General features: G+C 41.7%; 1 protein-coding gene across 1 annotated transcript; it reads left to right on the top strand.

Moving 5' to 3' along the window:
- Window positions 1-3,729: 3,729 nt before the first annotated feature.
- On the top strand, window positions 3,730-5,840 carry LOC306819650 (D(1) dopamine receptor-like). The gene has a single exon (XM_079337063.1). It carries the CDS (start codon window positions 4,059-4,061, stop codon window positions 5,430-5,432), a length of 1,374 nt encoding a protein of 457 aa, XP_079193189.1. The 5' UTR covers window positions 3,730-4,058; the 3' UTR covers window positions 5,433-5,840.
- The last annotated feature ends 6,141 nt before the right edge of the window (window positions 5,841-11,981 follow it).

Raw genomic sequence — 11,981 nt, 5'->3', positions numbered from 1 at the left:
TGGATGACATGACAACGTTTTCTTTCACATCACTTTTTAACCCGTTTTCACCTAAAATCTGCCTTCAGAGGTGTTTCGATAAAATCCCTGGTTCTGCATATACTACACAGATTGAACAACAGATCTTCTGACCAGTATTATTCATCAATTAGATGGAAATATAAACTTAAACTTCACCTTTTTCTGGCACTATTTATTTGGCAGCCTTGGAGAGACAAGAAGCTTCGATTAAACACAGCATTACAATAAGAGCTAAAAACACAATACAAGTGCATAAAACAAAACCATTATAACAAAACATCATTAATAGCAACATAGCTTCTTTTAGTCCTCATCCCGGGCATTCTGTACCCTGAAGGGAAGGCCAAAGGGGGTGCAGAGGGTCCGCTGTAATCTTGTTGGCTGAGAGGTGCCAATTAACTTAGAAGCAGTTATGAATACTGTTATGAATACTGAAGTCACTACAGTTATTTTAATCATGGATCTCATCGTCACGCACAGTTCAGCAGTACGGCAACAAGAGGTTAATTAGCCTCATTTAATTTCTCAACACACTTCAATTCCTCAAAGAACCACTAGAGGGCAGTAAAGCTACAATCACAGAGAACACAGTTACAGTGAATGAATGAAGAAAACAAGGAATCAGTTAGGGACATGAATGGCTTCAGGGAACTTTTATCGGGGTTTGTCCCACCACGATCCATCCATTCATCATCTTTACCGCTTTGCTTGTTCAGGGTCGTGTGGAGGGCTGGAACACATCCCAGCTGGCATTGGGCAAGAAGCAAGGTAGACCATGGACTGTTTGCCAATCAATCACAGGGCTGCCTGCTCCCCTTTTCAGAAAATGTGTGCTCAAACAGGCCGTATGGAGAATTTCATTTGTGATGTTCATCTTCATGACATCACAAAGGGCAGTAGCCCCTCCCCCAGGTGGGTGACACTCCCACAGCTAGGTGTTTGTTCTGCCCTCTGAGTCACCGTAAACAATAGGACATGGAGCGAGAAATACCAAGCTACTCAAGTCTGTCCAGAGAGGGGGCGTGGTCAGACACAGCTCATTTACATATTTAAAGCTACAGACACAGAAACAGCCTGTTCTGAGCAGGGCGGAAATAGAGGGGTTTATAGACATGATCAAATACAGGATCAGAGTGGATTTACAACGACAAACATCCCGGACATGTTTTGGCCGACCACTGAGACTTATTTAAAGGATAATATGTGACCTTTAATGTAGATTTAACGTTGACATAATCTATAACACATGTTGCATGACAAAAACAAACATGACAAAGTTTGCAAATATTCCTTTAAAAGTGTTAAAACAACATACAAAAATAGGTCACAATAGGTTTAAAGCATGATTCAGCAAAATGTGGAGAATTATTGTATTTTACGTGGGTGCACTTTTACAAACAGCATCTCATAGTAGTGTATGTAGTGTTTCTTGATGCAGATATGTGTTAGTCCTCTCGACTTCTAACTGTCAATGACTCGGGAATATAGAACTAAAATTATGTGATTTTATAGATTTATTGGATTAAGCAATTAACGCTGAGTTAGAGGGGGAAAATATTACATTAAAACTCCTGTGAAAGCATTTTCACTCCCACAAATGGATGTAATTCCAGTGTGTCCTAAATCAGCAAATGCACGAAAATAGCACAAACTCTCAAAAACGACACAGATAATCTGATTACTGTCCCCTCCTCCCCCTCCCGCCTCCCCCCCACCCTGGGCTTCGAACTGCGTGTCTCTGTCTTCATCATCTAAATCTGGATTCTAATAAAACCCTGATGCCTTTAATAAAGATCAAATGTTGCTCAGGTGTCGTGTCAGTGTTCCCTCACCGACAGTCCAACTTAAGCCATGTCCATCTGGTCCTGTTCCTGAAAAAAAATTTTATCCACAGGATGTTGTCCCGTGTGAGTGTGTTTATTTATGCGTGTGTGTGAGGAAGAGACTTGTAGGGTATTACATTTAGAGCGTATTGTGGCGCCTGATAAGCTTATACTGTAAATCAAAAATGAATGTAACTTCATTGTTAGATATATGAGGAAAACTTTTTTTTTTTTGCTTTCATTATAAATATTTCATGAGGCGATTGATACCATCAACAGTCATGTCTGCACAGATGTTTCTAAGCAGCTATAACAACCATGCAAAACAAGCTTCACTTAATTGAGCATGAGGACGGGAAATGAAGGTTACAAAAATCCTTTTCTTTTGTTTAGTGGCGATACATATCAGCATGCATGCGTAGCTCATGATTGGACGTGTTGAGAGAAATGTACCTGGATGTATTTAACAGTAATAACCTTTAAATACATCAAGGTACACTTCCTCTTTATGGACAAATCTCTAAACATCAGCACTGAGATCCACCAGCTCTGTGTGAGCTCACATGTAGCCTTGGTCGTACATAATTTCAAATTTACGACAGAGATGACATTTTCTACTGAGATCTTAAACCGAGCTCGTAGTAGCTGTAAAGCACAGACTGTAATATAACCGGAGTGATGTCACCTGTGGGGGTCTTTGGTATCCCGTCGATGGCGGTCGCCATGCTGGAAATGCTGTCTCACCCAAACTTTTAGTCAACCTAACGACAGGCTGAGAGCTGGAGCTGAGGCGGGTTAAGACTCCTGACAAACTGTTACACTGCACCCACCTGTCAATCAGGTCAGCTACACTGCCTAACGATGGATAACAAATATTGTTCATCAAATCAATGCAGATGTGTTATAAAAAAATTCAACCCCTTGTACAAAAACCTGCTGTTTTAAATGTGTGTATGGCAGATCCTGCACAACCTTCAGGATTGTGTCCTTCCACATCAGCTTCATTGTTTATTGTTGTTTTAAAGCCCTCTGTAAAATCTGTTTTTCTTTTTTGTATCATTGTGAAGGTGGGCAGCTTGGACAGTATGTAAGTGCTGAGCGTTTTACTCTTTCGTTGGCGTCAGCAGCACATTCTCCCTGAGAGAAACATGTGTGAGTTGGTTTTTACCCCAGCTTTCTTCCATTATTTTACTCTACCTGTAGATTATGATAAATAGTAAATGAGCTTGTTTAGTTCTTTTCTAGTCTCCTGACAACTCAAAGCACTTTTACACCGCAGGTCACACCTACACATTCACACACTGATGGCGGAGGCTGCTGTGTGAAGTGTCCATGAGAAGTAACAAATCCCATCCGTGTACACATGTTACAGAACGGGAGCAACTTGGGGTTAAGTGAACAAGTAAACATCCGACATGTAGCTGCAGGATCTGGGGATCAAACCCCCCGACCTTCAAGTTAAGAGTGAACCACAGGGTGGAGGCTTATGTTATGATTTATTAATAATCTGCTTCAATATTTTATTCACATTTTTACTGCTGTTTGTGGATTCTTGTCAGATAAAAGACGTCGTTTCCATCCATTGGTCTGTTCAGAGAGACAACTAACTCTCTGTGTTTGTATTCTCTGTGTGTTTTGTGTCTGTAACTTGTTAAATGTGCTGCTGTCGGTCAAAGCCAGGGCACTCTTATAAATGGAATTCATACTCTTGATCAGGATTTGTTTAATTGAATGTGTTAAAAGCAGATGCAAAATTAGATTTATAATGACTCGCCCTAGCTTTAATATTAAAACCAACATGAACCCTAAACAGGAGGATTATAATCTTAACTATTTATCATGAAATTAAATGATCAACGATCTCCATCAATTTATTAATAATTAGTTTTCACAACTCTTCAGTTCAGTTTGGGCAGCCTTTAGACCTTATTGAGAGTAACATCTACTGAAACAAGTGACCCGGCATGTTTTCTCTTCTGTTATGCAAACGTCCCCTGGCTCTGTGCGTCTGTGGCAGCAGTGAGTGAACCAGCTGGTGGTGCATGTGGTCTGTAAATCTGCTGTGCGCTCAGAGCTGCAGCTCAGATCAGTGTGAATGGAGCAGCACGCACGCTCCACACTATGAGTGACTCCTCGCCTCTTGTTTTCCCTCTTTCAAAACGGATTGCCTTCTTGTCCATGTAGTTCGAATATGGCGGGGTGCAGGACAGTGAAATGATTAACACGACCGGCTTGGCACTTCTCGGAGCCGGCAGACCGGAGAAGTTACCGGCGGACCGAGCTTTAACGGGCTGCCTCTTGGCGCTGCTCATCATCTGGACGCTTTTGGGCAACTTCACGGTTTGCGCAGCTGTTTATCGCTACCGACACCTGCGCGCCAAAGTAACCAACATCTTCATCGTGTCTCTGGCTCTGTCGGACCTCCTGGTTGGCGTGCTGGTGATGCCTTGGAAAGCTGTGGCTGAAGTTGCTGGTTTCTGGCCGTTTGGAGAATTCTGTAAGACCTGGCTGGCCTGCGACATCATGTGCTCCACGGCCTCCATCCTCAACCTGTGCGTCATTAGTGTGGACCGGTACTGGGCCATCTCTAGTCCGTTCCGCTATGAGAGGAACATGAACAAGAAGGTGGCCTCTGTAATGATCGGGCTGACCTGGACAGTCTCCGTGGTCATATCCTTCGTCCCCGTGCAGCTCAACTGGCACCGGGCGGAGCTCGGTGATGCGGCCGGAGAGGATGTGGCGCTTCACGGTAAGTCTCCTGACGGGAGCTGCGACTCAAGTCTGAGCCGTACGTACGCCATCTCCTCCTCTCTCATCAGCTTCTACATCCCCGTGGCCATAATGATTGTCACCTACACGCGCATTTATCAGATAGCCCAGATGCAGATTCGGATGATTTCCTCCCTGGAGCGCGCGGCGGAGCGCGCGCAGAGTCGCCGCTTGGAGATACATGAACAATTCCCTCACATGTGCATGGAAATCGATGCCAACTCATATCAGTCTCACATCCGTCTGCATTCAGATTCTCAGCGCTCTAGTCAGTCTCACCGGGAGCTCAGAGTGTCCATCCGGAAAGAGACGAAAGTCCTCAAAACTTTGAGCATCATCATGGGTGTTTTTGTCTGCTGCTGGTTGCCGTTTTTTGTCCTGAACTGCGCGCTGCCATTCTGTCCCGGACCGGAGAGCCCGGGGGCGCAAAGAGGCCCTTACTGTGTCAGTGAAAAAACCTTCGATGTCTTTGTTTGGATCGGTTGGAGCAATTCGTCCCTTAACCCGATCATCTACGCGTTGAACGCAGACTTCAGAGACGCCTTCCTGCGCCTGTTGCGTTGCCGCGGACACGGCTGTTGCGCGGCGATGAGCGCAGCAGTGGAGACGGTGATGGCAAGCAACGAGGCTGGGCAGCTGAAACACGAGAGCCCGCTGACCGCAAAGATGAGCGTCTCCTGCGCCCTGCAAGCCAGGGGAAGTGATGACAGCGGGAACACAATGGTGACTGTGCTTTATCACAGAGGGACGAATTCGGAGCAAGTGACTGACACAGAGGAGAGTAAAGACAAGGACAGACTGACGCAGATACCGATATAAGAGACTATTTGTGTCAAGCGCGCGTGTGGGGTCAGGTGCATTACAAATAAACACGGTGCATGAGTGCTCATCCAAACAGGCATCTGCAGAAATAGAAGCACTGGAGCACGGTGGATTCACCTCTCATTTCAAACATGTGAACTAATGAAATGTTACATGCAGAGAAATATATGCAAATAAACAAAGCGATAACCCAAAATCCATTTTACCAGAAACATAAATTGTTTTTTTTCTTATTCACAACATAAGCGTTGTTAAGACAGAGCACGAAACTATTTATGTATTTTTACTGGTAAAAGTGTGAAGCTGTATAAATTACTGTTCTTTGTTCTCAGGAATATTAACCCCAGATAACCAACAAATGCTTTTTTTTGGGAGCTTGAAAGATGTAACTTGAGATCTACCTCTTCCTTTAACAATAATAACAATAATAATAATAATAATAATAATAATAATAATGATAGTAATAATAATCATAGGATAGGTAATAGCGTCATTAATATCTTAAAAAAAAGGTCAAATGAATTAAGAAAAACACCAAAAAAGTACTGTTCTCTATTTCACTTAAGCTATGTTAAGAAACAGTTTGTTGTTAAGCTTGAGTCAGCTCCAATAAGCAGTCATCTCTTTGCCTCATCAGCTACCACCTCATGACTATGAGCCAGCTGATTCAGACCTAAATATTGAGGTTAAGTCTTTAGTATTTTGTTGCCAAGCTGCTTATGATGCAAGAATGGAGTTGGGATGGCACACTTTTGCAGAAATCTGTTAATAAAAAGCTAAATGTGTGTCAGACGACAGTCAGTGGTTTATTTTGTTGCCTGTTTTAAAATCCCCACACACACTTTCCCCAGCCTACAACCAAGGCCTGCAGTAACACGATAACAACAAAAACCACTCATACAACCAAAATGGCTTTACACTTGCTTATGCATTTGTAGAAATGAGATCTGATGTTTTATGAATGAAATATTCAAACTAAAGAGATATTACAAGAATTTTCACATGAAATGTCAAATATCTAAATGATAGATTAAGAAGGGAGGATGTGCAGTTTTGCCACGAGGCTTCCTTCTATTCCCCTTCCACAGAGGGACCTATTGAAGGTCAGGAGTGCTGTGAATCTCTAGAAATGGGATTATGTAACCGACTTACATTAGCACCCGTCAGCTGTGCATCATGGTGGATACACTGTGCACTTTGTTTCCCCTCGTCGTTCTCCCGAAAGAAACAAACATGAATAATTTGTAAAGGATGTTCCTGTGAAAGATGCCCCGAACTGTGAGAACACAGAAGCTTTTAAAGTGACAACCCTTAAAAAAAAAACACAAGCTGTGATTACTTTCTATAGCAGTGAGGTCGACGGAGGGGAAAGGGGATGACACTCACTTATCGTGCTCTTTGTTGAACTTGTACAGATCTTAGCATCTGTTCATTCCTCTTTAATGAGACTTTCTTGTTTGTGTTAGAGGAAGTGTGTGCAACTCGAGTCAATTAAAAAAAACAACCAGTATTTAATCCCGAGGGGCAATTCAAAGGCTAACAGAGCAGAAGCATGGAACAGCAAAGACAATCAAAGTAGACGATAAATAGGCTCAGGGAGCCTTTAAGCTAACACATAATTTGTTGACGGATGTGATAACGTTTTAAAGAAAATCTTAGCTACAGTGGTCAACCTGCTTCACGTAGGGTCAGAAGATTTCTCGGACTCTCTTTTATGTCAATTGAAGCTTCGGCCAGAGGTTGCTAGTTCTACATTTGCAGTCAACATCCTTATTCTCCCGGCTACAGGACGCCCCTGCATGCCACCTATAGTGCCAACGCTCCCATGCCAGCTTCAACATGTAAAGACAGAATATCTAGCGGTGGCTTTGTATTTAAATACATGCTTATATAACACATTATAAATAGTATTTATATTTAAAAAAAAATATTAAAAAAGGAATTTATAAAATAATGTCGACTTTTGGAATCATAACTGTTAGAAATATTAGAAACACGAAGCAGACATTTCAAACTGTATCTTTTCATTTAAATATTAAATCCCAATTGAACAGAACAAGTTTGTAGTTTACGTTCGTTTTCATCCCCATTAGGCACTAGTGATAACATGTTTGTATGTGTGTTTATTCTGATTAAGCAGGAGTGAGAAAAACATAGAGAGGGTACCATATACCGTGTAATTGATTCCCGAGGGGAAAGCATGTGCAACCATGCAGTGTTTACTGTGTAATGGGCTTGTAACCTACATAGGACACCCATCAGCTGCAGGCATCTCCAACTGTATGTAAGAATAGTCACCATGCCAAAGAGGATGAATAAAACAGAGGTCACATGAATGATTTAAAATGTACCTCACATTCACAGTGGTTGCATGTAGGTTAGTGAGTGGGAAAAAAATCACATCCTGCCCGACTGATGCGAGGTTCAGAGAGACGTGTGTGCCGTCCTCTCTGAGGAATGACAAAGTGATTATGTCTATTAATATTGACTCACTGACCTTGTTTCAGTCTTCCTGTTTCTAATTCTTATGTCAGCCGAGAACAGCTCACTGTGTCATTGAGTGTCTCTGGATAATCGTGTTCAACTTGGAAAACTTTTAATGTGCCCCACCTGCCCACTTTGAATGTGAGCGCTCAAACAGTCAGCAAGCCATAGGGTGAGAGAGAGAGAGAGAGAGAGAGAGAGAGAGATACTGAGAAAGACGTCAGGAGTTTATGAAGGAAATGCTTATAGATCGGTGTGCTTTTGGTCCCAGAACCTTTTGCAGAAAAGCTGTGACACCAGATAGAGTTTTTTTTTATGCAAAGACACCACTGAAACTAGTGAAAATGACAAAACAAAATACCACTGAGAAGTGCAGTTCATGTTTCATTATGGAAAGCCATTTGAGCAAGAAAGTTGTTCATGTTGTTAATAATGGTTTTTGGGAGTTGTTGAGGAATTACTTATATCATCTTCACCTAGTATATCAAACACTGGTTATATCAGAGCTTTTATACAACTAAATGGTGTTTTTTTCTGTCAGTGTATCTACCAGCTGATATTGACTATTTTAGCTTTTTACTGTATGAGACGAATTACAGCTTTTTACCACTCCTCTGAGGCTCAGTTTACAGCTAGCAGTTCAACCAAATACTGAAATCAAATTTTTCAAATCATATTTTGCTTAGACTAATCTTTGCTGTTCTCTCTTTATTAACTCAAATTAGACTGAATCAAATATTTACAATATGAGGAATCAAAGTCACAAAGTCAAACACAATTTTGGTGCTTGTTGGCCTTTGTCAGGGTTGCCGCTTCTCACTGGTTCTGTTTGTGAGTTTAATTGACAGGGTATCACAGGGAAGCGAAAAAGACCTTCCTTCAGAGTGTGTCTGGGCTCAGCCTTAGAGATAGGGGGAGGTTTTCTGGGCACACCAAACTGGGAGGAGACCCAGAGTTTGCTGGAGGGATCATACATCCTGTCTAACCAGGGGATGCCTTTTAATCCCCCTGGAGAAGCTGGAAAATGTTGATGGGGAGAGAGAAGTCTGGGGTTGACTTACTCGGCCTGCTGCCACCAACCCTGAGACCCGACCTCGAGTAAGAGGGAGAAAATTGATGGACGATATGAGGTGTGGAAGTCAGTTAAGTGCGTGATGTGCATGAGTGGAGTAAGTGTGTGTGAAGGTGTTGTGAAATGTAAACATAGCAAAAGGTAATTTAGTATATAATTCTCAAGCCAAAATGCTGTATACCTGGGCAGGAGGCCAAAGAGTTTACTCCAACAACGGTTCTCCTGCTGGCTTTCCTGTGTATCACTCACATTGAACGTTTTCCTGGTTGCTCACCTCGTATGACAGCTTCCTAGTAGCAAAGGGATAAAAACCTTTAAAGAAATTAAACATCTTCTTTTCATTTGTGGGTCATAAAGACACATCAGTATTAAATTTTGTCCGTTTCATATCCAGTTAAAAAACGAAATATGAAAATATGCATTGGCTGTCAAAGATATTGAATGATGGATTTTCTTTGACCTCACATTATATATATATATTTTACATCTGTGATCCAGTTTGGGAAGTCTTTCCGTCCAAAAGTCTTTATAATCCCCTTCAGTATCGCAGGGTAGATTAGATCAGGTCGCACACTGTTTCCTGCTTTAATCCCGGTCCACTCCTGAGGGGCTGCTCTATGCATTACATCACAGTTAGTCAGATTGAGTCCTAGTTTAAAACCATGACTATCAGCAATAGACTCTTACTTAAATTATCCAGTCCTTAATATGTGTCTGATGTTGCACAACACTTTATGAAGTGCTTACTGAATGGATTTTTTTTGTGTGGATTTAAGTCAATGAGGTCAATGTTTCTGCAGAACAAAAAACAAATATGGTCACGTGGATTTATTATCTATCGAATAATAGCTCAAATATGGAACTCGTTCAAGCGTCGGTATTTACATCCTTGTGACATTTCTCCTTCAAACTGAATGTCGCAGAAACATAATGGGGGATGGAATGCCCCCCTCTCCCTTCTTCAGATCTAGTAATGGAGGGATTAAAGAGGTGAGACAGTATCAAAAAAAGCCATCAGAGTGTGCATGTCTGACTGTGTGCAGGGGCGCTTCTAGAGTCTGTTGGGGACAGAGGCAAACATTCATCCAGCGTCCATTATTATTGTCAATAATATTAATTCAATAATGCATGCAACACTTAACAGTGCATTGAGAGTGAGTGCTCTCATATGGAACCCGAATAGGGAGGTTTCCTACTGTCATTGCAAAAGGTGTACATTTTGAGGCAATGCTGTGGTTTAAAGTTTGTTGGGGGGCCCCCTACTGGCCTGGGGCCCCAACTAGTGCCTCTCCATGCGTGTATGTGGAGCTCTAGCTGTGCCGTGTTTCTGCAAAACTGATGCGCAGCGTGAACTCACTAAATGGGACAACAATACCAGTCCATTGTGGAATCAATATAAATGAGAGGGTTTCTGCAGAGCTCAGGATCTGCACTCCACAAAGTTAGAAAATCTGAACTCTTGAAAATGGGGAAACATAAAACAATGAAAGACATCCTTCAGATGTTCTATGTCTTTATCTTTAAATTGAATACATACATACATTTAAGTGAAAAACACTCAAAAGGAATAGAAAACATTTGGAAACAATGATTATTTATCAAAAGACTATTAAGGAGACTTGAGTATCTCCAGCAGATGGCACATTAGGTTAGTCCAACTTTGGAAAAGCACAGCTGGCTGCCTGTTTTCATTCCTGCTGCTGCGTGAAGCACCTGAATTATTAGTGCGAGGCTTCAGGAAGCCTTCAAACCACCTCTCAGAGCATCCGTCTATAACTTCTAAAAATAGATGAGACAGAGACACACAGAGCAGTCATCATGCGTTTCTTACTGGTCAGAATATAAAACATACAGGACAGCTGTCAAATCCAGATATAGAAGCAAGCTACTATGTCTTTTTAAAGAAAGTGTGTTAACTTAATCTCAATCCCAGAAAATCCACTTCTAGCCAATGGAAGGTGGGGGGGGGGGGGTGTCAACATTTATATGACTGCTGCATGGTGCATAGAGTGTATACATGACAGCACTACAATCAATCTCTGTGCTTGTAATTAAATGGCTGCATTACATTTTTTGTTTTCAAGTATGTTGTTCTTTGCTCTTCTGCTGACTTCACACAGCATTGGTATGAAGGTAAATATTCCCAATATAGTGTAGGATAGCAGACTCTATTGCTTCATTGCCCTATTTCAAAGGAAATACATTTCTTTAGAAGAATTACTTCAGGATTAAAATCTGGATAACTTTGCAGAAACAATGCCATGAAGCTGGATTATAGAACGCCTCACACGGGGCACCAATTATGCGGCTTTGCAGACTTAAATTGGTCAATATAAATAAACTAATGCAATTAATTCAACACATTAATCTGAGTTATCAGTTCAAACAAATCACTATGATAAAATATGCAGCAAACAAAGTATTTACAAAAAAACAAAAAACAAAGTGGCACACGAGTCTGTATTAACATTTCCTTACTTGAGCTAGTAGGTGCACAAGGCTTATGCATTTACAGGGTTATCTTACTCACAGAAGCAGCACTATCCCTGCCTGTGAAGCCCTTTTTGTGCACAGCAATTATGACTGCAAATTTCCCTGAAGGAAACCATGGTTAACAGAAGAACTGTGATTTCAAGAGCCACACTCCTTTTAAAGCTTTTGTCCACTGCTGTATTACAGCTGATGTCCCTGACGCCTTCTACCATCGATCGGTGTCGTCCTTTCATACACGGCCTGCTCCGACCCATCTCAGCGTCAAGGAAGCGTGGACAACCAGAACGCGAAAAATACTGAGGAAAAATCCTGCTAGCATATTATGCCCTTCAATCTTTTGTAATGCGATTTGAGATTACAGTTGTTATGATTCAGCATATACATATAATGATTAATTGATGAAAAACTTCTCCAAGTACAAGATGGTGAAGATTCGTCCTCTGTGGTTCATCAGGACACAGCTGCTCCTCTCTGCACCACCAACATCCTGATCAGTC

This window comes from Symphodus melops (assembly GCF_947650265.1).
Source record: "Symphodus melops genome assembly, chromosome: 2".
NCBI lineage: Eukaryota > Metazoa > Chordata > Actinopteri > Labriformes > Labridae > Symphodus > Symphodus melops.
This window is presented reverse-complemented; position numbering and strand designations above follow the sequence as displayed.